At 53.4% G+C, this 22,388-nt stretch overlaps 1 protein-coding gene across 2 annotated transcripts in view; it reads right to left on the bottom strand.

Annotated features, from left to right (window-relative positions):
* Positions 1–648: 648 nt before the first annotated feature.
* The window catches only part of MAPKAPK2 (MAPK activated protein kinase 2), a 47,598-nt gene continuing 25,858 nt past the window's right edge, over positions 649–22,388 (bottom strand). Inside the window, exons 1-10 of one of the 2 annotated variants that reach the window (XM_070767849.1) lie at positions 18,332–18,529; positions 5,894–6,033; positions 5,631–5,704; positions 5,308–5,387; positions 4,700–4,826; positions 4,017–4,092; positions 3,535–3,659; positions 2,943–3,028; positions 2,762–2,842; positions 649–2,256 (exon numbers count right to left, since the gene is read on the bottom strand). In XM_070767849.1, the coding sequence (XP_070623950.1) occupies positions 2,113–2,256; positions 2,762–2,842; positions 2,943–3,028; positions 3,535–3,659; positions 4,017–4,092; positions 4,700–4,826; positions 5,308–5,387; positions 5,631–5,704; positions 5,894–6,033; positions 18,332–18,514 (1,116 nt within the window). In that variant the 5' untranslated portion in view covers positions 18,515–18,529 and the 3' untranslated portion in view covers positions 649–2,112. Of the gene's footprint in view, positions 2,257–2,761; positions 2,843–2,942; positions 3,029–3,534; positions 3,660–4,016; positions 4,093–4,699; positions 4,827–5,307; positions 5,388–5,630; positions 5,705–5,893; positions 6,034–18,331; positions 18,530–22,388 lie in introns of those variants that run through there. The other variant, XM_019975903.2, reaches the window with a different exon arrangement.

Here is a 22,388-nt window from a genome sequence, read left to right as displayed (position 1 = left end):
TTTTCCATCTGACTGGGCGGGAGAGCAGTGAGGTCAATAAACCAATTTCTTCCTTAGGCGCTGCCACAAGTCAATTCACCATGCGATCTCAAATATCCCAGGCCTTCGCCTTCACATCTGCAGACTGAATGCTCACAGGAGCGCTGAGGCCTCTTCCAGCTGATGGTTTGTTTTCTGCCTTCTGGCTGGCCGCTGGCACCCCCTACTGGAGCTTGCAGGAACACCTGCTCCTTGACACTCCCCCAGGATTTGGACCAATTCACCACCACCACCTTCTTCACAGTCCCCGTGCCAGCCCTAACCCTAACCCTGACCCTGACCCCGACCCCGACCCCAACCCCCGGCTGAGAGTGTCTGCGTCCGGCCGTGGCTAAACAGGTCTAAGACTGGGCTGGGAAGCGGCTGGGCTCCTGATTCAGTAACTGGCAAAGCGCGCGGGGTCCCCCACTGCAGGGCCCATGCCCAGGCCAGAGACATCCCCCAGTCCCCCGACAGGGCGGGGGCTGGCTCCCTTGGGCCGGGGGCTCGCCTCTCCCCCAGGATACCCCGACTCTGCCCTCCCCACACACGGAACCCCTCACCACGCGTGGGAAGACAAGAGGTGGGGGGCGTCAAGGGGCTGAACCTCAAGAAGGAAGAGAGAAAGCCTTTCAACTATTAAATCTGTTTAGTAAAGACAATTTTGCTCATACAAAACGACAAGAGTTCACAACAGTCTGAGAGCTGGGCGCCGTCAGAGGCGGGGAGGCGCTGCGGGCATCAGAGCCCTGCCCTCGCACCCCGAGAAGGCCCCGGGCACCCCCAGCCCTGCCTGAGGGAGATGAGAGCTGAAGCATCACCGCCCCCTGCCCCAGGGACCGCGGCGAGGGGCCCTCCCCACAGTGCTCAGGTTAACACGAGGCCTCCCCACCCCACACTGGCCTGGATATGTCGCTGAGTTGTTTGGGGCGGGGGGCGGGGGGCGGGGAGCGGCTGGTGGGAGAGGGGCAGAGTCTGGACATCTTTGGTGCAAAGCCTCCCCCACCCACCCGCTAGGCCGCGCCACGGACACTTGCAGAGGCCACAGGGGTGCCGCGCTCGCCCCCAAGGGGCTGCGGACCGACACCCTGGAGCCCGTGAGGCACTCGTAAGGCAGGCTCACCCACGTGGGCTGAGGGCAGGCCTGCTGCAAAACGGCTGCAGACATGAGAGAACAAACACCAGCAGGTTAAGAACGGCAGGAAGGGGGCGCAGAGGCCTGACTCGGCAGCTCGGTGCCTGGGCGGAGGCCTAGGACCGGCACTAACGGGGCGGAGGGTTCCAAGCGGAGCTTCCGTCTTCCTGGCGCTGCACCAGTGCTCCGCGCGCCCGCGCCTGTGCCGGGAGCAACCCATACAGGCGGGGTGGGCGGCCTGGCGTGGGGCCAGACAGGCTCCCAGGCACTTGGGCAGGCCCAGCGCGGGCAGGGTGGGCCCGGGGTGGGGTGGGAGTGGGGGAAACAGTTCTGAGCGCGGCAGGGGCCCCTCACGTGCACAGGCACTGAGCCGGGTGTGGGCACACGCACGCACACGCACACACACACTCACTCCTATCCCTCTGGCACACCAGGGACATCCAAGGACTCAGCAGAGCCTCTGGGCCCCGGACCCCACGGTCTGCAGCTCCTGGCAGGCCTCAGCCAGTGGGGACCTGGGGCCGTAGTGGGGAGGTCAGGCGGCCAGCGGGGCAACACAGGGACGCCCCTCGAGAGGGTTCCACAGACACCCTGGGACACAGCCCCAAACCCTTGCAGTCTCCAGACAGGACGAGGCTTGGGGGACACGGGCGGGAGTGAGGGCAAGAACGATAAAAGAAGGTTCGTAAAAATTCTAAGTCAAATTACTGATAAAATTGCCAAATGAGCACAGTGTCGAGGGCACGGTGCTCCCTCTCCCTGGGGCCCCAGCCTCCCGGGCGCCCCCTCTCAGGCAGGTGGCCAGAACCGAAGGCAGAACACAGCCTCTGAAGAGGTCCCAGCCCCACGTGGCGGAGGAGGAGGGGAAGCGGGAGGAGGCGACTCTGGGTCTCTCTGTTTAAAAAATCCAGCCGGGTTGAGAGTTATTGCTTGTCCTCCAGTGGAGCGGCTGGCCCAGCTCAGTGAGCGAGGGCCGCGGCCTCCAGGGCCCGGGCTTTCTTCCGCCTCTTCAGAAGCAGAGGGTTGGACGCGTCTTCAATCTTTTTTATCTTGATCTGCTCATAGTCGACCCGCATCGTGGCCAAGGCACTGGTCATCTCCTCCTGGGGGTGGTGACCAGGAGAGACGTCAGAGACCACAGATGGAGCGGGCAAGGAAGGGGTGACGTGTGGGAGTGGAGACAGAGGGCAAGCCAGCCAGAGAGCCTACGGCCAGCTCAGCAGAGCCCCGCTAAGGGCCCGGAGACCCCCAGCAAGCCTGGGGGAGCAAAGAGCACCGACTAGGAGCCAGGAGACCTGGTCTCATGTTTGCTCCAGCCAGTCATTAGCTGCATGACCGTGAACAGGGCACCCACCCAGGCCTCAATTTCCTCATCTGCAAAGTGAGGAGACTTTGCAGAGGACCTCTCAGGCCCTTTCAGAGGCAGAGTGTAACGGCTGGCAGGAAACAGCCACAGCCAACTTTAGACTGACGCAGAAGCCTCTGCCCACAGCCAGGTCGGGGAAGCGGCTCAGAGTCGCTGTGGTACCAGATGACCCAGGGTGAGAGGATGCAGAGCCAGCCGCCTCCCTGAGCACCGCCGAGCCCCCCGGCCAGGCGCCCCCTCACCTTGACGTCCTCCCACCTCTCCTTGTCCTCCTTCAGGACCCGGCTGGTGTGCAGTGGGGTTTGAGGGACCTTCGTCGATTGCTGGGGGCAGAGAAAAGGGTCCGAGTGAAGACCTGGAGCGGGGTGGGGTCCGCAGGGACCGGCCCCGTGGACCCAGGTACCTCCAGCCCACCGGGCTCACCATGATCCAGGGGTGGTTCATGAACTCGGTGATGGTCATCCTCTGGGTGGGCTCGGTCTTCAGCAGGTTCCGGATGAGCATCTTCACTGCGGGAGGAAAGCAGGATGCCCACAGGGGACAGAGACAGCGCAGGGGCCACCCTCCCCTCCCGCTCCTTCCCAGTTTTCAAGGAGAAGCCAGACTTATAGGGGGTGTGGACACAGACCACCCAAGATGCTTGGCCCTGAGGACCATTACAGACAGCTCCACCATCGGACGGCCAGGCACGTCCCAAGCCCTGGCCCTGCTGGGCCCTTCACACAGACCAGGTGTGGGCTGGGTGAAGACCCACAGCCACATCACTGATAGGAGATCATCCCTACACACACACCACAGACACAGACACAGGCAGGACATACCCAGGAGGTGCGGGCTCGGTGAAGACCCACAGTCACGTCACTGATGGGAGATCACACAGACACAAACACACACAGACACACACACACAGACACACACACACACACAGACACACACACACAGACACACACACAGACACACACACAGACACACACACACACACAGACACACACACACAGACACACGGGCTCTTTACCTTCCTCTGATACTTCTGACCATTCTGGGTTGGGGAATTCATACTGGCCCATTCGGATGCGACTCTTCATGCCCGGAGAGATGGCAAGGCCATGGTTGGAATAGAAGGGGGGGTACCCACACAGCCTGAGCCGAGAGGAAGCAGGAAGAGAGGAACAGAGCTTATGTTATTTAGGTCCCGCACCAGGACTTCTTGCAAAGTTCACAGAGAAACTGGGACTCACTGATTCAGGTACAAAGTCAGGGACAGGGCCCAGGAATCCAACATACTGAGTATCTAAACCACATATCTTCCTGCCCGTTAGCCAATCCGTAGCATTGAGCTGTCAGAGTCCACTCAACACTGAGAGGGGACACGCAGGACCCCCAGGGCACCCCATCCAGAAGGGGACGCTAACCGTGGCCTCTTCCTCTCACCCCAGAGGTAGAGGCTTCCATCCACGCCTGCCCAGCCCTCGTCCCCAGGCCCCTCCCCACACTCACAGGATGTACATGATGACACCCAAGGACCACATGTCACAGGACTTGTCGTACTTCTCTGGGCCCAGCACCTCTGGAGCTGTAAACAAAGACGAAGGCAGTGGAACTGGTCCTCAGAACACCAGGAGCCACCCAGGCCCTCTGTGGGTGGTGTGCCCACCCAACCCTTCAGCCCATCACGACGGGACCGCAGCTAGGCCTGCCTGGAAGGGGGACAGTCGTAGCCCAGGCCCAGGGCTGGGTAAAGGAGACCTGAAGACCCTCCTTGGGGGGAGCCCGAGGGCCAGAATCTCAAGATAAAGCAAGTCTTGAACTGCAAGAGCCTTTCAGACTGCCTTTTAGTTTGACAAACCCATTTTGAGAGTTTCCTCTGTGCAGCTGGCTGGGGGTCCTGGACCAGAAGCACATCCCTGACCCCCCTGGGGGTCTGACGGGAACAAGAGCTCTTCTCAGTGAAGTGCACACGTGCACAAACTTCCATCCGTAACCTCACGCACCTAACTTCCCATGCCACTTCAGGCCCGCGAGATCTGCTAAGCCTACTTCAGGTCAGGTCACATCAGAACTGGGCTACAAAGGGCCGGCAGACACAATTCTCCTGGGCCCTGGGGCCCTGAGACCAGCAAGAGGAGGCTCTGGGAGAAGCTCCGGGCAAAGACGGGCTCCCAGGCTTTCTCCAAACTTACCCACGTAGTATGGCGTGTAACAAGGAGTGGTCAGAGAGTTGTGACTGGTGGTTTCCTTGGCAAAGCCAAAATCAGTGAGTTTGAGAATGGCATTGGGCCTTTTGGAGGTGTATAAAAGGTTCTCGGGCTAGAGAGAGAGAGAGACAAGGAGTATCTCTGCTGAACCTGTGAGCGGCCGTCAGAAACCTGCAGGGGAACGATTCCTCCCTTTCTTCCCACCCCCATTCAGCAACTGTCTGTCTGGCCCCTATGATCCGCACACCATCAGGACCCTCAGCCCCTGACCCCCCCAGGGCTCACGGCAGGCGTGGGAGTAAAACACTGACGCAGAGACAGAGTGAGCACCACAGGGACACAGACCAAAGGTGGGGCTGTGGGGGGTGACTGAGGAGCACAGGCTCAGAAGGCTTCCCGGCCGGGAGCGGGATTTGCCCAGAGGGCAGGGCCTGCGGGGCAGAGAGGCGCTCTGCCCACTCTGCCACGGGACCCAGGCCATGGGGACACAGGACGACCCTGGGGACCTTTTCGAGGGCCACCGTGGCCCTGACCCCCACGGCCTCTAGGCCCCCTGAGTTGGGGGCTGGGTGGGCAGTACAAACAGCTGGTACCTTGACATCCCGATGGGCGATGTTGATTGAGTGCAAATACTGGATGGCCTCGCCAATGCTCTTCATGATCTCTGAGGCCTCTGCAGAGGAGACGGGAGCAGGGAGACAGAAACCAAGTCACAAGACGTTTCCTTAGGTTTGAAAAGCTGAGGCAAGAGCCCTCCCGGGAAGCCTAAGACCCCCAACGCCCCCACCCACCCCAGAAGGCGAGGGGCAGGAGCGGGCAGAGCCCCAGCAGCAGGTGGGCGGCGGGCCTGAGCACCTCCCGGGAACAGGCCCCTGGAGCCCCGCTGCCCCGCCGCCAGGCTGGGCCCGCGACAGACCCTTTCTACCTCTTTCCGTGAAGGCCTGGTCTCCTCGGTCCTGGATTCGACTGAACAGTTCTCCGCCATCCAAACTGAAACAAAGCCACAGTGAGACCGGGGCCATGACATCACACTAGCACGCCCGCCACCACCCCCCAAGAGGAACGAGGCGCTTGCATGCTGAGTTTCAGCGTCCCCAGCCGGCAGTCCTGGGAAGGAAAGGGGCCCGGGCGGGGAGCAGGGTCAGGCTGGGCCGGGAACCAGAGGGAAGGGCTGCTCACCACTCCATGACGATCAGCAGGCACTTCCGCCCCGCGTACAGGTTCTCGTAGACGTCCACGATGCGCACGATGTGCGGGCACTGCGAGGCGCGCCAGTGCAGCTCCACCTCGCGGCGGGCCTTGGGGCAGTCCTGCAGCATCTGAAAGCCAGACCTCCTGAGGGAGCGCGGGGGCTGCCCCGCCTGCACCTCCCCTGGCCCGGCCTGTGTGCCCGCCACCAAACACCCCCACATCCGCACCCTGCCCGCCCCACCCATCAGCCCCATCCACCCCCGCCCCGGCCCATCAAGTCCCCTGCCCCAGCCAATCGACGCCCCGCCCCAGTCCATCGACGCCCAACCCCAGTCCATCCACCCCCAGCCCCAGCCCATCCACCCCTGACCCCCGACCCCCGGCCCTGGCCCATCTGCCCCGCCCCGGCCCATCCACCCCCCAACCCGGCCCAGCACCCGCCCTCTTGTCACAGCCCCACACCCCCTCCCAAGCCTGACTTGGGGCTCTGCAGCTCTCTTATCTGCTCTAAAAGAAACTTCAGGATGACCCCTTGTGAGGTCTCCACAGCTGACCGGAGACCACCCTTGACCACGCAGGGAAAGATGGTTGGGCCTCTCCCCAGCTAAGGGCATGAAGTCTACTCCAAAAGGCAGGCAGGGCTGAGCACTGGGAGGCAGAGAGTACAGGACGCCCGGGTGGGAAGACAGACTGAGGAAAATCCAGACAACCGTGGAAAGGGACCTAGAGAAGGGAGCCTCCAGATCTGTTAGGAAAGGAAGCTCTAAGATCCCTAAACCCAGCATACCCAATCCACAGCCATATCCTTTCAACAGCAAACAGCCTCAGGAGCCAGCCAGTGTGATCTAACCCCTGGTTCTTAATAGATCCCCAACCTGGAGCAAGTCACTTAACATGAGCCTTGTTCCCAACCCCTCTTCTTTCAGGGACCAGATGGGCAAGGTGTTAAAGGAGCCCGGCTCCCTTACCTGCGTCAAAGACTGAGACTTGACTAGTCTAAGCCGGTTTCATTAATCCCAAGCGTTTTACTAAGACCCAACACTGGTCAGGTAGCACTCTGCAGGAAATCTGAGGAGCGGCCTCTTGAAAGGAGCAGAGCAGGCAGCATGTCTCCCGCGCGTGGCACCTGGTGCCAGGGCAGTCACTCTGGTACCAGGGGGTACCTTGCAGTGGGGGTGACACAGCGGAGCACTGAGACACCTGCTGGGAAGTGCATGAGTCTTGCTGAGGAAGATCAGATGGCCAGAGAGGAGCCAGACTACACAGGAAGGGGAAAGGCACACCAGGTACTGACAACAGTAAAGCTAACATTTAGGCTGTGGTCTGTGACATGCTGGGCTTTGCCTAACTGTACAACAGCTGCCCATTTTACAGGCTGAGGAAACTGAGGCTCACAGGAGCAATGTGTCCCAGGCTCATTTCCTGGGGGAAGCCAGGGCTGGAATCCAGGCCATGTAGATTCCGAAGCCTTAACCTTTTCCACGATACCATGCAACTTTTAGAGGAGGAGTGGAAGCCAAGACTTGTTAGTCTTAGATCACCAAAAGCAAACTGGCTTCAGAGACACAACCCCCAACAGGTGCCCAGATAATTCAGTCTCCTAGGGAGCAGTCACCATGGGGTCACACTGCCACCTGGTGGCAGTCTAGGGACACTGCACAGATCCTGAGTTTTGCTCCCTTCAACTTCGTTCATTGAAAAAGGTTATTTTCCCTTCCCACACACTATGAAAAGCAGGAAGAGACTCTGGATAATCTCATTTGCAAGTATTTCAATTCAACAAGCATTTACAGAGCTCCTCCTATGGACCACATATTGTGCTAGACGTCAAAACCAAAACCAAGAGTCCCACTCTGAAAGAGACAGTTGGATGCCATCAATGGACATGAGTCTGAGCAACTTCCGGGAGATGGTGAAGGACAGGGAAGCCTGATGGGCTGCAGTCCATGAGGCCGCAAAGAGTCAGACACGACTGAGCAACAGAACAACCTGAAAGAACTCAAACTGGGGGAAGGGGCGTGAGCGAAGGTCGCCACACAGAAAATGCTTATAACCCAGTGAGAAGCTGCTGTGAGACTGCTAAATTCAAAGAGTTCAAGAGAAAGCGTTCTCAGGGCAACCCCAAAAGAAAGACCTCTATCGCCCTCTACAGGCACACAGTGCTGAAGCCCAAGCTGTCACAGGCACTCAGAGGCAACAGGAGCTCAAGGATCTGCAGTTAGGAGAGACTTGGGCCTGGGTCTGAAATCTGTCCATTTCTAGTTGCATAGCCTTGGAAAGACCGTCACCTTTTGAGCCTGCTCCACATCTGCAAGTCAGGGGCTAGAATATCTGCCTCCCTCCCTCACAGAGCCACTGCAAGCTTCTAATGAAAGAACCTCTGAGCACGCTTTGTTATCAGAAAGGCGCTCACCTCTGCAAGCCATCAGCGTAACTGCCACAGCACAGGGGCCGTCTCCATCACCTCTGAGTGAGGCTGGAACACGCTGATATAACCGACAAACCCTGATGTTACAAGTCACCAGCAAGACCATAGGCTGGGTTTGTGTCTGCAGCCCCATGACCACCGCCTAGAAACCAGCTCTGCTCAAACTTTCCACAGCTGTGCTAAGTGAGCACGCTGCTGCTGCTGCCAAGTCGCTTCAGTCATGTCCAACTCTGTGCGACCCCAGAGACAGCAGCCCACCAGGCTCCTCCGTCCACAGGACTCTCTAGGCAAGAACACTGAAGTGGGTTGCCATTTCCTTCTCCAAGTGAGCACACACCAAGGCCCAAACCCACGTGCACGCCCCTCAGCCCCTCCTAAACTCAGAGTACACAGTGCAGGTTCTGCCTGCTCTCTACCTCAGACACAGCAGCGTGCGGGGCATCAGGCCAAAGAGAACGTGCGGCCGGAAGCCTGGGTTCACATTCCGCCTTCAGATTTGCACACAGTTCACTCTGTAGCTGGCAAGGGAGGTGGAGTGACACAGTACAACAAACCTGGCTTTGCGAATCACGCACAATTTGCATCCCACTTCTGCACTTCTCAGCTTGTCAAAACAAGAAAATTAGAGGAGTACTTTCTAATTCTAAGAGAAGCAGAGTAAGAATCCCCATGAACACCAGTAACTGACATCCAGGGATGTGTCCGACATCCTTGAATGGATATAAAAATCAGCCCACAGTGAAAGCGAGACCTTCAACCCAGTCAGGCTTCCAGGCTGGCTGATGTCACGGGGCAGAGCCGTGAAGAGCCTAAGAGGCTGGGTGGACAGCTGTGGGGCAGCCGCAGAGAGGCAGGCAGGAATGCGCTAATCTGGAGGACTGGGCTGAGCAGAGACGGACAGGGGAGGTGCTGAGCTCTAGCCCGAGGAGCAGGAGCGTCAGGGAGAGAAAACAGGATTCTGGCGCGCCGCCAGGGGCCACCAGCTGAGGAACGCAACAGGCTCGACCAGGAGCCAAGAGAGTCACATGGAAAGGCTTCCACCTCTTCGGCCTGGACAAGGACAGGAGAGGCCAAAAGGCCCAGGACCGCAGCCCTGAGGGCCCGCGGCTGAGGGAAGGAAGGGTCTTCCCACCAAAAAGCCAGAGGCCCAGAGACAAGGAAGCCTGAGGGGATTATAAAACATTTTAAGCCCATGCTAAGCCTGCAATGGATACTGTGACTTGCCTCGGCCCCCCAGAGTTTGCCTCTGAAATTCCCTCCCCCAGTGGAGAAGGTCCCATGTGCTAAACTGCAATGCAACAGGCAAGGCCACCTGCCTACAGGTGTGCCAGGAGGCAGGACCAGACCAGTGCCCGCTGCCGGGGAGGAACCTCTAGGGTGACAGTGGCAATGAGGGAACTCTCCCGAATTCTGATCCGTTACCACACGATCCAGCGATCCCACTTCTGGGTGTGTACCCAGAAAAACTCCAATTCAAAAAGATGCATGCATCCCAATAGCAGCACTATTTACAACAGCCAAGATAGGAAAGATGTGGTATGTGAATACAATGGAATATTACTCAGCCATAAAAAGGATGAAATAATGCCATCTGTAGCAACATAGATAGATTATCACACTAAGTGAAGCAAAGACAAATATCATATGATATCATCTATATGTAGAATCTAAAAAAAATGATACAAATGAACTTATTTACAAAAGAGAAAAAGACTCACAGACAGAAAACAAATTTATGGTTACCAATGGAGAAAGGGGAAGGGGCGGGATGAATCAGGAATTTGGGATTAACAGATATACACTACTATATATAAAGCAGATAGTCAACAAGGACCTACTGCATAGCCCGGGGAGCCCTACCCAGTATTCTGGGATACACTATGTGAGAAAAGAATCTGAGAAGGAGTGAGCACACACACACAGCGGAACCCCTGTGCTGCACACCTGAAAGGAACACAACTCTGTGTTATTCCAACTACACTCCAACTCAAAACCTTTAAATCCAAAACAAAAAAACAGAACACTGTTCCATGCCTCTGTCTTCGCTGGAATCTGGAGGCAAAAAAGGACAGTCTGCCTCATATCCCCCACCAAATGAATTTTCCATCATGGGACTGCATGATGACCCAGGGGGGGGAGGGGCGGGGGCAGCATTCTAAGCCCAGGTGAGCCAGAGAAGCGGAAAGAAACAGAGGCTGGGGTCTGAACACTGCTCACCAGCGGGGCCGATCTGAGGACGACAGGAAGAACAAGCCCCAGTCCCGGGGGACCATCCCTCACAGGCTCTAGCACTCACCAAGCGTGCGAAGATGGGGAAGATTTAATCCCTTTGTGCCTCAGTTTCCTGATCTACTAGTTCAGTCGCTCAGTCGTGTCCGACTCTTTGCGACCCCATGAACTACTGCACACCAGGCCTCCCTGTCCATCACAAACTCTCGGAGTTCACCCAAACTCATGTCCATGTCAAGTCAGTGATACCATCCAACCATCTCATCCTCTGTCATCCCTTTCTCCTCCTGCCCTCATTCTTTCCCAGCATCAGGGTGTTTTCAAATGAGTCAGCTCTTAGCATCAGGTGGCCAAAGTATTAAGAGTTTCAGCTTCAACATCAGTCCTTCCAATGAACACCAAGGACTGATCTCCTTTAGGACAGACTGGTTGGATCTCCTTGCAGTCCAAGGGACTCTCAAGAGTCTTCTCCAACACCACAGTTCAAAAGCATCAATTCTTCCGCGCTCAGCTTTTCTTTATAGTCCAACTCTCACATCCATACATGACCACAGAAAAAACCATAGCCTTGACAAGACAGACCTTTGTCGGCAAAGTGATGTCTCTCTACTTTCTAATACGCTGTCTAGGCTTATCTCGGAGAAGGCAATGGCACCTCACTCCAGGACTCTTGCCTAGAAAATCCCATGGATGTAGGAGCCTGGTAGGCTTCAGTCCATGGGGTCGCTAAGAGTCGGACACGACTGAGCGACTTCACTTTCACTTTTCACTTTCATGCATTGGAGAAGGAAGTGCCAACCCACTCCAGTGTTCTTGCCTGGAGAATCCCAGGGACGGGGGAGCCTGGTGGGCTGCTGTCTGTGGGGTCGCACAGAGTCGGACACGACTGAAGTGACTTAGCAGCAGCGGCAGCAGCAGGCTCATCTACTGAACAGGACAGTAACGCGCCCACCTGCACTAAGTGAACTAGCGCGTGCACACCAGTGCCGCTGTTACTGCTCTGCCCCAAACCCCTGCACGAGTCCCACTGGGTCGGGCAGCGGGCACCTCGCTCACACGCGTCTCATTCACGGTGCTGTTGACGGCTCCAGGCGCTGGGACAAGGGTACCCAGAACACCGGAGAAAAGTGGGCTTTGGCATGTTGGCCCTGGGTCTCCCTCTCCCTTCACACCACCCAGACAGCTGGGGGCAGGGAGCACGTGTCCAGAGAGAAGGAAGCCGTCCATCCTCCCCACGACCGACTGAGTGCCCAGAGTGAAGGATGCAAAAGCCTGACTCAGGCACAGAATGCGGTGCCCACATTTGGGGCACCCTTGTGAGTAAGACCTTCTCTGCCCTCCCAGCAGAAGGGCGGCACCTCTGCCATGGGCAGGCTCACCCACAAGGAAGGAGGCTACCTGGGCACTCAGCAGGCCAGAAGAAAGGAGGAGGACTTGGGGAGGAGGGCTGCTGCTGTGGGCTGAGTCCCAGCAAGCGCCTGAGCGCAGAGCTGGTGGCCAGCAAGCAGCAGCCTCTGAGAGCCCAGAGGAGCAGGGAAAGCGGAGCCGTCCACGTCAGCAGGAGCCCGCACACCCAGCCCACGAGGATGCACGCTACTCTCTGAGTGGGAGAACACAGGAGCAGAGCCACTAAGCTCCAGCTCGAGGTCCCTGAACTGGCTGCTCCCAGCAGCGCTGGGGTCTGAACCCTACTCCCACTGCACCCAGAGCCCTTTTCCCCCCACCCCGAGGAAGGGCAAAGGGCAGAACATCTGCCCAAGGGTATCCATGATTCCGACAGCCACCATCAGGGGCTGAAAACGTACACAAGCCTGAAAGCGCAAAGCAGCTCTGTAACCCTGAAATCCCAGAATGTTAGAATTTTACCCTTTGGCACTAATCATAGGAGCTTTAACACTATATGTATTCTAAGCCTGGCTTACTTTTAACTAGAAATGAGTAACAAACTGAATGCCCAGCAACAGGCAACAGAGATGCTTTTTCAGGAGTTTATCTATATGATCTTCAATCATTAAAATAATGTTTCAGAAGAATATTTAAGGGGAAATGGATTTCTAAGGGTTTCAGTCACCCCAACACTATCAACAGTAGCACTTTATTCTTCTGTAGCACAAATCTCCATCTGAAGTTTCCTTAAGTCTGTCTGATTGTAAGTAAAAAAAGCAAGCGACAGTGAGGTGGATGAATCTATAGCCTGTTATACAGAGTGAAGTTAAGTCAGAAAGAGAAAAACAAACACTGTGTATTAATGCATATATATGAAAACTAGAAAAACGGTACCGATGAACCCAACTGAAGGACAGGAATGGAGTCGCAGACAGGAGAGCGGGCCTGTGGCCACAGACGGAAGGAGAGGGCGGGACGAGTGGAGACGGGGCACTCACGCAGGCACACGGCCATGGGGGAGGCAGCGCTGGCGGGGAGCTGTCAGAGCCTGGGCCCCGTGGTGAGCTCCACAGGGGAGGCAGCGCTGGGGGGCGCTGTCAGACGGCACAGGGGCTCAGCCTGGGCCCCGCCGTGAGCTCCACGGGGGAGGCGGCGCTGGCGGGGCACTGTTAGACGGCACAGGGGCTCAGCCTGGGGCTCCATGGTGAGCTGGGGGGGTGGGGGGCTCAGAGGGAGGGGCCATCTGTGTGCTCACAGCTGATTCACTGTGCTGTACACAGAAACCACCACCACACTGTGGAGCAATGCTCCAGCTAAAAGCCTTAAAATCATCTTCTAAAAAACTTTTTAAGTGTAGTCCTATATGTATATTCCAATAAGTACAGTCCTGTATGTATATCTGCATACGTATACACGTCTTTGTTTATGTATGTATATGTATACATACGTATGTTTATTTATATTCGTATGTATATGTACACAGATGTATAAATCAGCCTGTATATGTGTATGTATATACACATATATATGGAACGGGAACCACACTCAGTAAAACGTTAATAACAATATATCTGAAAGATACAATAATAGGAGCCTTAATTTTCTTTATTGCATCTTTATTCTTTAAGTGACTCATAATTAGCATGTATACTTTTTAAAGAGCCAGAGAAGCTCAGCTCTCTGCATCTGACTCGGAGGCTGTCCCTCAAACCCCCGGGCCCAGTGGTCGGGAAACAGCAGCTGTGGGCGCCCAGGCAGCTCTGCCAGGGGCTGCGCTCTGGAGTCTTGAGCGGGGCAGTGGCTCGTGCCCAGAGGACGCCCGCTGCTGCACAGGCCCCCACGGAGAGGAGACGAGCAGACCTGCAGTGCAAGCCACACAACCATGCTCTGCCTGCTCCAGCTCACCCGGCCCCGACCCCCGCCTCCCCAGTGCCGCGGCTGGCAGTGGAGCATCCGTGTCAGGCTGAAAGATCACGGGACCTCTACTCTCATTCAGCCTGAAACCTGGGAAACGGGGCCCCTGCAGCCCTGAATGGCCAACAAGGTCTGAGGAGTCACGAGGCCGCACACTGCCCCGGTACCGTGTGTGACCTCCCTGAAGAGCGGGGTCCCCCCAAGCCCCCCGCCCTGGGTCTGCAGCCATCAAGGGGGCGGGAGACATGCAGCCCTCGCAGCCCCTGACCTCATCTGCCCTGACGGTCATCACCGGACACATGTCACGTGCTGGTGTGGAAGCTGCTGGGACACAACGGAGAACACAGCAACGCAAGCCTGCCCCACGGAGCTTACACTTCAGTGCAGAAAGCACGCGACGAACACATTTTTTGTTTATTTTTAAATTACACATCATGATTTGTGCTATAAAGGACATAAGTTATGTGCTGTCACAGAAGCAGCAGTGCTGCTGAGCAAGAATCTCTGTTTTTCCCCCAATTTCAGAGAGATGAAAGGCTGCAGAGGTGTCTCTTGTCTCTCTTTATCCAGCTCAGCTCAGGACATGAGACAGGAGACATGGTCAAGTATTGGGTGAAATTATGGTTTTCCTCTACATCTACAGGGGCAGAAAGAGTAGGATCCCGTTCTAGAACCTCCACCCAGCTCAGAGAGGAGCAACTGATGGACCTCGCCTAGGAAGATCGAAACAGAAATCTAACAGCACATTTTTTTCAGTCTTTGAAGGTGAGATAGTCTGTGAAATAAAAGGCACACAGAAGTACATCATCAGGGTCCCACATGTTGGCACACACATTCCCAAACATTTGGTTGGGAAGTAAAAGCGATTATCCATATTGTTTACTGATTTTCATTAACGTGACAGGAGAAAATCCCAACCCAAAGCAAAGCGAAAACTTACAGTGGGGAACCCAGTACCCAAAGCCTTTATAGCCCTGAGCCACTCTGCCCAGGAGGGTGACCTTCCCTGTGGTTCCCGCCTCAGCCTCACTCTCACTCTCCTGGGCAGACAGGAGGACCAGCCTCCAACCAAAAGGCAAGAGACTTACAAGTTATGCTTATAAACGACACACATTTTAAAATATGTGCAACACGTGCTAACCAAAGGTTAACTTAATTCTGGCAAATCAACTGTAAAAGATTAACAATCCAATATAAAACTGGCCAAAGAAAAGAACAAAGAAAGAAAATCAAACGAAAGAAGGTTGCTGCCACTCATTAAGAGAGAAATGTTTATAAAACATAACAATAATTTTACCAGAATGGCAAATTTTCTTTTTTTAATGTTTGACCAAAAACAAAACAAAAGAAGGAATTCTCTGGCAATCCAGTGGTTAGGACTCTGAGCTCCCACTGTGGAGGACGGAGGATCCACTGCTGGTCTGGGAACTAAGATCCTGTAAGCCATCCAACCAAAAAACAAACTCCTGAGCTTATGCAAAGATTCTTGAGGAAAAGGCACCCTCTCATACACACAACAATGGCACCCCACTCCAGTACTCTTGCCTGGAAAATCCCATGGACGGAGGAGCCTGGTGGGCTGCAGTCCATGGGGTCGCTGAGGGTCAGACACGACTGAGCGACTTCACTTTCACTTTTCACTTTCATGCATTGGAGAAGGAAATGGCAACCCACTCCAGTGTTCTTGCCTGGAGAATCCCAGGGATGGGGGAGCCTGTTGGGCTGCCGTCTGTGGGGTCACACAGAGTCGGACACGACTGACGTGACTTAGCATAACATAGCATACACACAACAGGGACATACACCAGTATATTTTTGGCTATGTCTATCAAAACCGTAATGTTCAAACCTTAGGCCCAGTACTACTTAGCTAGGAAATCATTCTACAAGTATGTTCCTAAAGCATCTTAATGGCAAAAAAAATTGCTCATAACCTAAACGTCTACCACTAAGGAACTGATCAGATAGGTGCCACACAGGACAGAGGGGGGCACAGCCTGCTGCAAGGGAGGCAGGGCTGCACTCACCACTGAGAGGGGACTGGGCGTTAATAAACGGGGACGCAGACAAGGACAGGAGGATCCTTTGGCTTTCTTGTTTACGTTCTAATTATTTTTTAAATGGAGCTGAATTCACATTACTTAGGTAACTTTTAAAGTATGTTCACAAAAACAAGAAGCAGACACACCAAAAGGTTCATTAGTGGAGGGCATAGGATCCATCCCTGGTCAGGGAACTAAGATCCTGCAAGCCACTAAACATAAATGGTAGTACTATAGGTAACATTTCCTTTTCTGCCTTTTTTAAATTTCCAAAAATAAAAAAAAGTGCTAAATAGAATGTAAAATACACCACTTGGGTGGTGGTTTTGTTTTGATTAAGGCAGAGCGAGACGATACACAGACTCGTGGATGTTTAGCATCTTTCTGGAGGCTAAATTCAGTTCAGTTCATTCAGTTGCTCAGTTGTGTCCGACTCTTTTGGATTCCATGAATCACAGCACGCCAGGCCTCCCTGTCCATCACCAACTCCCGGAGTTCACTCAGACTCACGTCTACTGAGTCAGTGATGCCATCCAGCCATCTCATCCTCTGTCGTCCCCTTCTCCTCCTGCCCTCAATCCCTCCCAGCATCAGAGTCTTTTCCAATGAGTCAACTCTTCGCATGAGGTGGCCAAAGTATTGGAGTTTCAGCTTTAGCATCATTCCTTGCAAAGAACACTCAGGGCTGATCTCCTTTAGAATGGACTGGTTGGATCTCCTTGCAGTCCAAGGGACTCTCAAGAGTCTTCTCCAACACCACAGTTCAAAAGCATCAATTCTTCGGGCTCATCTTTCTTCACCATCCAACTCTCACATCCATACATGACCACAGGAAAAACCATAGCCTTGACTAGACGGACCTTTGTTGGCAAAGTAATGTCTCTGCTTTTCAATATGCTATCTAGGTTGGTCATAACTTTTCTTCCAAGGAGTAAGCAGTCTTTTAATTTCATGGCTGCGGTCACTATCTGCAGTGATTTTGGAGCCCAGAAAAATAAAGTCTGCCACTGTTTCCACTGTTTCCCCATCTATTTGCCATGAAGTGATGGGACCAGATGCCATGATCTTCGTTTTCTGAATGTTGAGCTTTAAGCCAACTTTTTCACTCTCCACTTTCACTTTCATCAAGAGGCTTTTGAGTTCCTCTTCACTTTCTGCCATAAGGATGGTGTCATCTGCATATCTAAGGTTATTGATATTTCTCCCAGCAATCTTGATTCCAGCTTGTGCTTCTTCCAGCCCAGCGTTTCTCATGATGTACTCTGCATATAAGTTAAATTACCTCCCCCCCCAAAAAACATCCACAGTGTTGACCAAAAGAAGAGCTTATATTTTCTCATCTTTCCCCTTTTACATTTTACATTTTTGTGTATTGTTTGGGTCTCTATCATCTGCATGTATTTCTTCTTAAAAATTAAGTTTAGGGATTCTCAACAGGTGCGGTATGCTTTGGTCCTCCACTTGACCACCAGCCTAAGTCCCCCCAGAAGCAAGTCCACCTTCTTGTTAGAGCAGCAGCGGAGATGGGGACTCTTCGTTGACCACATCGGGTGGGGGTGGGGGTGGGGGGGGCCTGCTGGTACTCAGAGTACGAGGGAAGCCCAAATGATGAGAAGACCTGCCATCTTCCTGGAGACTATATAACCCAAAAATGGCTCCCCTGGTGGCTCATCGGTAAAGAATTCACTTGCCAATAAAGAGACATAGGTTCCATCCTTGGATTTGGAAAATCCCCTGGAAGAGTAAATGGCAAACCACTCCAGTATTCTTGCCTGGACAAACCCATGGACAGAGGAGCTTGGTGGGCTACAGTCCACGGGGTCGCAAAAGAGTCAAACGTGACTTAGCGACTAAGAACAACAACAATAAGCCGAATATGACAAAGAGCAGGCTGCGGCCCCAAACCACCACTGCTGAGCACTTCTGACTTATCTGGGAAAAAGGCCTGCACTCAGCGTGGATGTCACCACAAAGGAGTCTCAGGAAGGAACCCAAAAGCCACAGGACACAGATTTCTGCTTCTTCCAGCAGACAGAAAGAGAAAGAAGAATCTTCATGTGTGCCGCACCGACCAGGCATCGGGTGTACTTTATATATAGAAAATACGCTATATTTAAGCCTCCTCACAGGCCTCTGGAAAGCCTCCACTGCTGACTCCATTTACAGGTGTGGCGATGGGCTGGTGAGGCAGCTTGCCCCAGGTCACACAGCTAGTGATGACAGCCAGGATCCAACCCCATTCAGACCCCAGCCTCCAGGCCCCCGTCGTCACGACACTCGAGGCTTCGACAAACAAACCCCGGGCTGCGGATACTAGCGCCTGTTCCCAAAGGCCTCCCCTCCCGGCCCGTCTGGGGTCGGCCCCAGCCATCTCTGTGTCCACCAGGCCCCGCTCAGAGCTTGACGCCAAGGAGCTACAACACTCACCGACCAAACGGGGGTCGCGGATCCGGACCGCGCCACCAGCTGTGGCTCACTGCCCAAGACACAGCCTATTTCCCCGGACACAGGCGGATGGGGGCAGGGAGCAAACACACGGGACCAGCCAAGTGTTCTGGAAGCTAAAGTCCGAGTGGTGGGGACAGAAACGCCCTGTTCTTTGTAGTACATAGGTATGATTTTACGAAATCCAGAGATGGACAAACCATCAAGAGATAATAAGACGAGTAGAGGTCATGAACAACGCTTCTGGTCCACACGTGGCCCCTATCCATCTAACCCTATGCGGCTAACAAAGCAAATATAAACCTTCAGGTGGAAGCAATAAATGCCGCTCATCTTCATCGTGCTAGTTCAGCAGAATGAGATTCAAGGAAAGTGTGCCCTAACCAACAGATCTGGGGGGACGTGGAGGGAATTGAGAGAGAAAGTAGAAGAGGAGGGTCTTGTAAGACAGCTGGCTGAAGGCAGAACGAAAAAGAACAAGAAGTGGGTACTGTGGTAACATGTGGGGGACTATGGGGTAAGAGACGGAAACTGCTCTTTCCTACACAGTTGATGAAAACGGACCAGATGCAAAACAGAGCTCCAACCACCGTCCATGAGTACCTGGACATCGGAGAGCGAGACGAAGTCCTTTTCTGCTAGGGGCAGGGTCCCTGACACATTCCTATCTTGCCTCACTAAGGCGTTCACCTCTCAAACAGCTGAAGATGCAAGAAGGGAAGTGTAACCTAGAACTCGATTCTAACCAGAAAGCAAAGGCTAGTAAATTACATTAAAAAAAAGAAAGAAAGAAACCTTGATTAGCAAAAACAATAACAACAAGAATACCACATTAGGGGATAACCTGGTCAATCTGGAGTTCAAAGGAGGGAAGAAAAAGCCTGGAGACAAAAACAATTGTTTCGCCTAGACTTCCTGAAAAATCTGAGACAAAGGAACAGTATCAGCAGAGATCCCAACAGGGAATGCAGTTGGAAAGATGAGGCCTGGTCTCCAACAAGTGGACTCGGAGCGTCTAAAGCACGGTAATCCCCAGCTGCCAAAGGCACGGTCACAGCACAGGGGGCTGAGGAGGTGTCCAAAGTCCCAAGCAGCTGCCCAAACCCAGGGCAGGCCCAACGAGAGTGGGACGAGCTCAGACACAGGTGAGCAGGGCGGATGGAAACGCAACAACTGCTTGAAGTAAGTCTTAAACGTACACGTGAGACTGGAAGAAGACCCAGGGAGGAAGTGCACCCCTCATGTGGAGGGACAGAGGCTCTCATCTGCCGAAGTGACAGCGACTGTGCTATCATTTCTGTCAAGGAGAAAGCTCTTCAAACTGGACCGTATTTAAGGCAGACCTCAAATCCAAGCTCGCCCAAGAACCAACTGATAAGAACCCAAAGATGACTGAGTTGAAAGACACACCCCAGTCTCAGAAGAATCACACCCCACGACCAGAAGGAACCTGCAGCAGGTGTGATGCCCAAACCACCACTGGTCAGCACTGAGGAGCCGTGAGAGGAGCCGTGGGGAGAGTGGGCAGTGCCCGGCCTCCTGGCAGCGAGCACTCCCCCAGTGCCCGCCCTGCTCCAGGCACGGGGGTGGGGGGGGTGGGGAGGCTGTCAAGGAGTTCAGCCTAGGGAAGGAAACAGTCAAGGAAAAAGAAACAATATGCACACAGAATTGCTAATAAGAAGGCCCACGTGACTTCACATCTGTCTCTCGTGAAGCTCTAGAGCAGGCCGTGAACTAGACCGTCACAACCTGGGCTAGCTCCCCGAGAAGCACCTTTTCCAGCAGGCTTACTAAATTATAGGCCAAACAAACAACAGATATTAATGCACGGGTCCTTGACTTCTACAAAGGACATGGACAAAGTCTCCTGCCAGACCTTTGGGATGATAAAGAAAGAGGCGGTGAGGTGACAAAGTACTTTGAGTTTATTTGTAATTGTTATCAATGACCAACACTAAAGTTTTATTTAGTGGATCTAGGACAGGCTAAGTGTTGTTTTTTAGTCGCTAAGTTGTGTCCAACTCGGTGACCCCATGGACTGTAGCCCGCCAGGCTCCACTGGCCATGGGACTTCCCAGGCAAGAATACTGGAGTGGGTAACCATTTCCTTCTCCAGGGGACCTTCCCGACCCAGGGATTGAACCCGTCCTTCCTGCATTAGCAGGCAGATTCTTCACTGCTGAGCCACTGGGGACAGGCTGAACATGCACCAAACTGAACTCGGCACAAACTCGGACTTATTGCCTGGTCTCGGTAAACGACAATGACATATGTAGCCAGGCTCCCGGATATAAATCTTGAAGCAGTCATCTGTAGCCTCTCTCCACCCGCCCCCAACAGAGCCAATCCACCCCTGCCTACGCAAAGATCTCCCCAATCAATCTTCTCTTTTCCAGTCTGGTTGCCACTTGCTTGGTCCCCTTGGCCCTTCAGTGCTAACTAGCTTCTACACTTGGTCTGCTCTCCAACACATCCCACATCAACCTCTAAAAGGCAAATCTGAGAAGACACATTTTCTTCCTTAAACATCACCACTGGCTAAGAGGATAATATCCAAATTCCTTAGCTTGGTCTTTCCGAGCTCCTGCCCGTAATACCTCTGCCCTCATCCTATTTAAGCTACACTGAACCCCACTGTCCTCAAACATGCCACGCCTTGTCAGGACACCATGTCTTCGCATCCTTCCAGCACCGGTGCAATGTCACCGCCTCTGTGAAGCCTCCCTAGTGACCTCCAGGCACAGTCAGTCCCTCTTTCCTCTCTGCTCCCGCAAGACTCTTATTAAGTGCCTACTTCAACGCACACACACACTGGTTCCATTTCCAAGACTGGCCTCCTTCTGCTATACAGACCACGTGCCTTTTGGAGGCTAGGACCGTGTCTTACTCACTTTTTGATTCCTAATCCTGGGCCCAATACATGGATTCATGGACATACTCAATATAATATTTGCTTGTTGACTAAACCCAGAGAACACCTCCAGTGACAAAGCATGGAATGCCATCCTTGGCTTTGCCCACAATTTTACCAATATGCTGGCTAAAGATGTAGTGGACAGAAGTTCATCAAACTTGCAGGTGACTCACATATTCAGGGCGTGTAGGTAACAGATTTTTTTAAAGATCACACTAAGTGAAAATACGGGCCAAAGTAACTCCCTAAAAATATCATATGTTGGGGCTCAAAAAACATCTACTAAAATAATAGCATGTGATGAGAGAGACCTTTCTGAAGTCAGATCCACACAACTCGATGAGTGAGAGCGAAGGCTCTGAGGGCGGGCTGCCTGTATGAGTCTCAGTTCTTCCACTAACTAGCCATGAGATTCTGGAAGTTTCCTAACTTACACCTCCAGTTTCCTTCATTGCAGTGCAGGGATAATAACAGTACCTACTTCATAGAGCAATTCAATAAACTCTACAATTGTTTCTTGATGATGTTGCTGTTACTGTTGTTAAAAGTTACTTCCAAGAGAAACTATAAAGCATTGTTGTTAAAAGCAAGGGCCTTACAATTAGACTGCCCTAAATTCAAGCCAGCTCTAAGCTTAGTATTAATAGCTGCCTGACCCTAGGCAGTTATCTCACTTCCTTTTTTTTTTTAAATGAGCTCCCTGACCAAGGATAGAACCTAGGTCCCCAGTAGTGGAAGTGCAGAGTCCTAACCACTGGACTGCCAGGGAATTCCCTTACTTTCTAATCTCCAATGTTTCCATCCATTAAATGGGGCTAATGGTATTATCTGTCAGAGATATTCACTTTAGCGTTACAGTTAATCCTTGAACAACATGGGTTTAAACTGCACACTTACATGCGGAGTTTTATTAATAAATACATACTACAGGACAACTGCACCCCCAGTTGGCTGATTTCAAGGATACGGAACTGCAGGTGCAGAGGACCGACTACAAACTTATACACGGGTTTTTGACTGCATGGGGGTCAGTGCCCCTACCCCTCACACTGGTCAAGAGTCAAGTGTATTAGTGTATTGCAAGTGGGTTAAAAAAATGATATAAACTAAATGCCCACTAATAGA

This window comes from Bos indicus, chromosome 16, assembly GCF_029378745.1.
Source record: "Bos indicus isolate NIAB-ARS_2022 breed Sahiwal x Tharparkar chromosome 16, NIAB-ARS_B.indTharparkar_mat_pri_1.0, whole genome shotgun sequence".
In the NCBI taxonomy this organism is placed as follows: domain Eukaryota; kingdom Metazoa; phylum Chordata; class Mammalia; order Artiodactyla; family Bovidae; genus Bos; species Bos indicus.
Note: the sequence above shows the minus strand (reverse complement) of the source record. Positions and strands in the feature narration are given on the sequence as shown.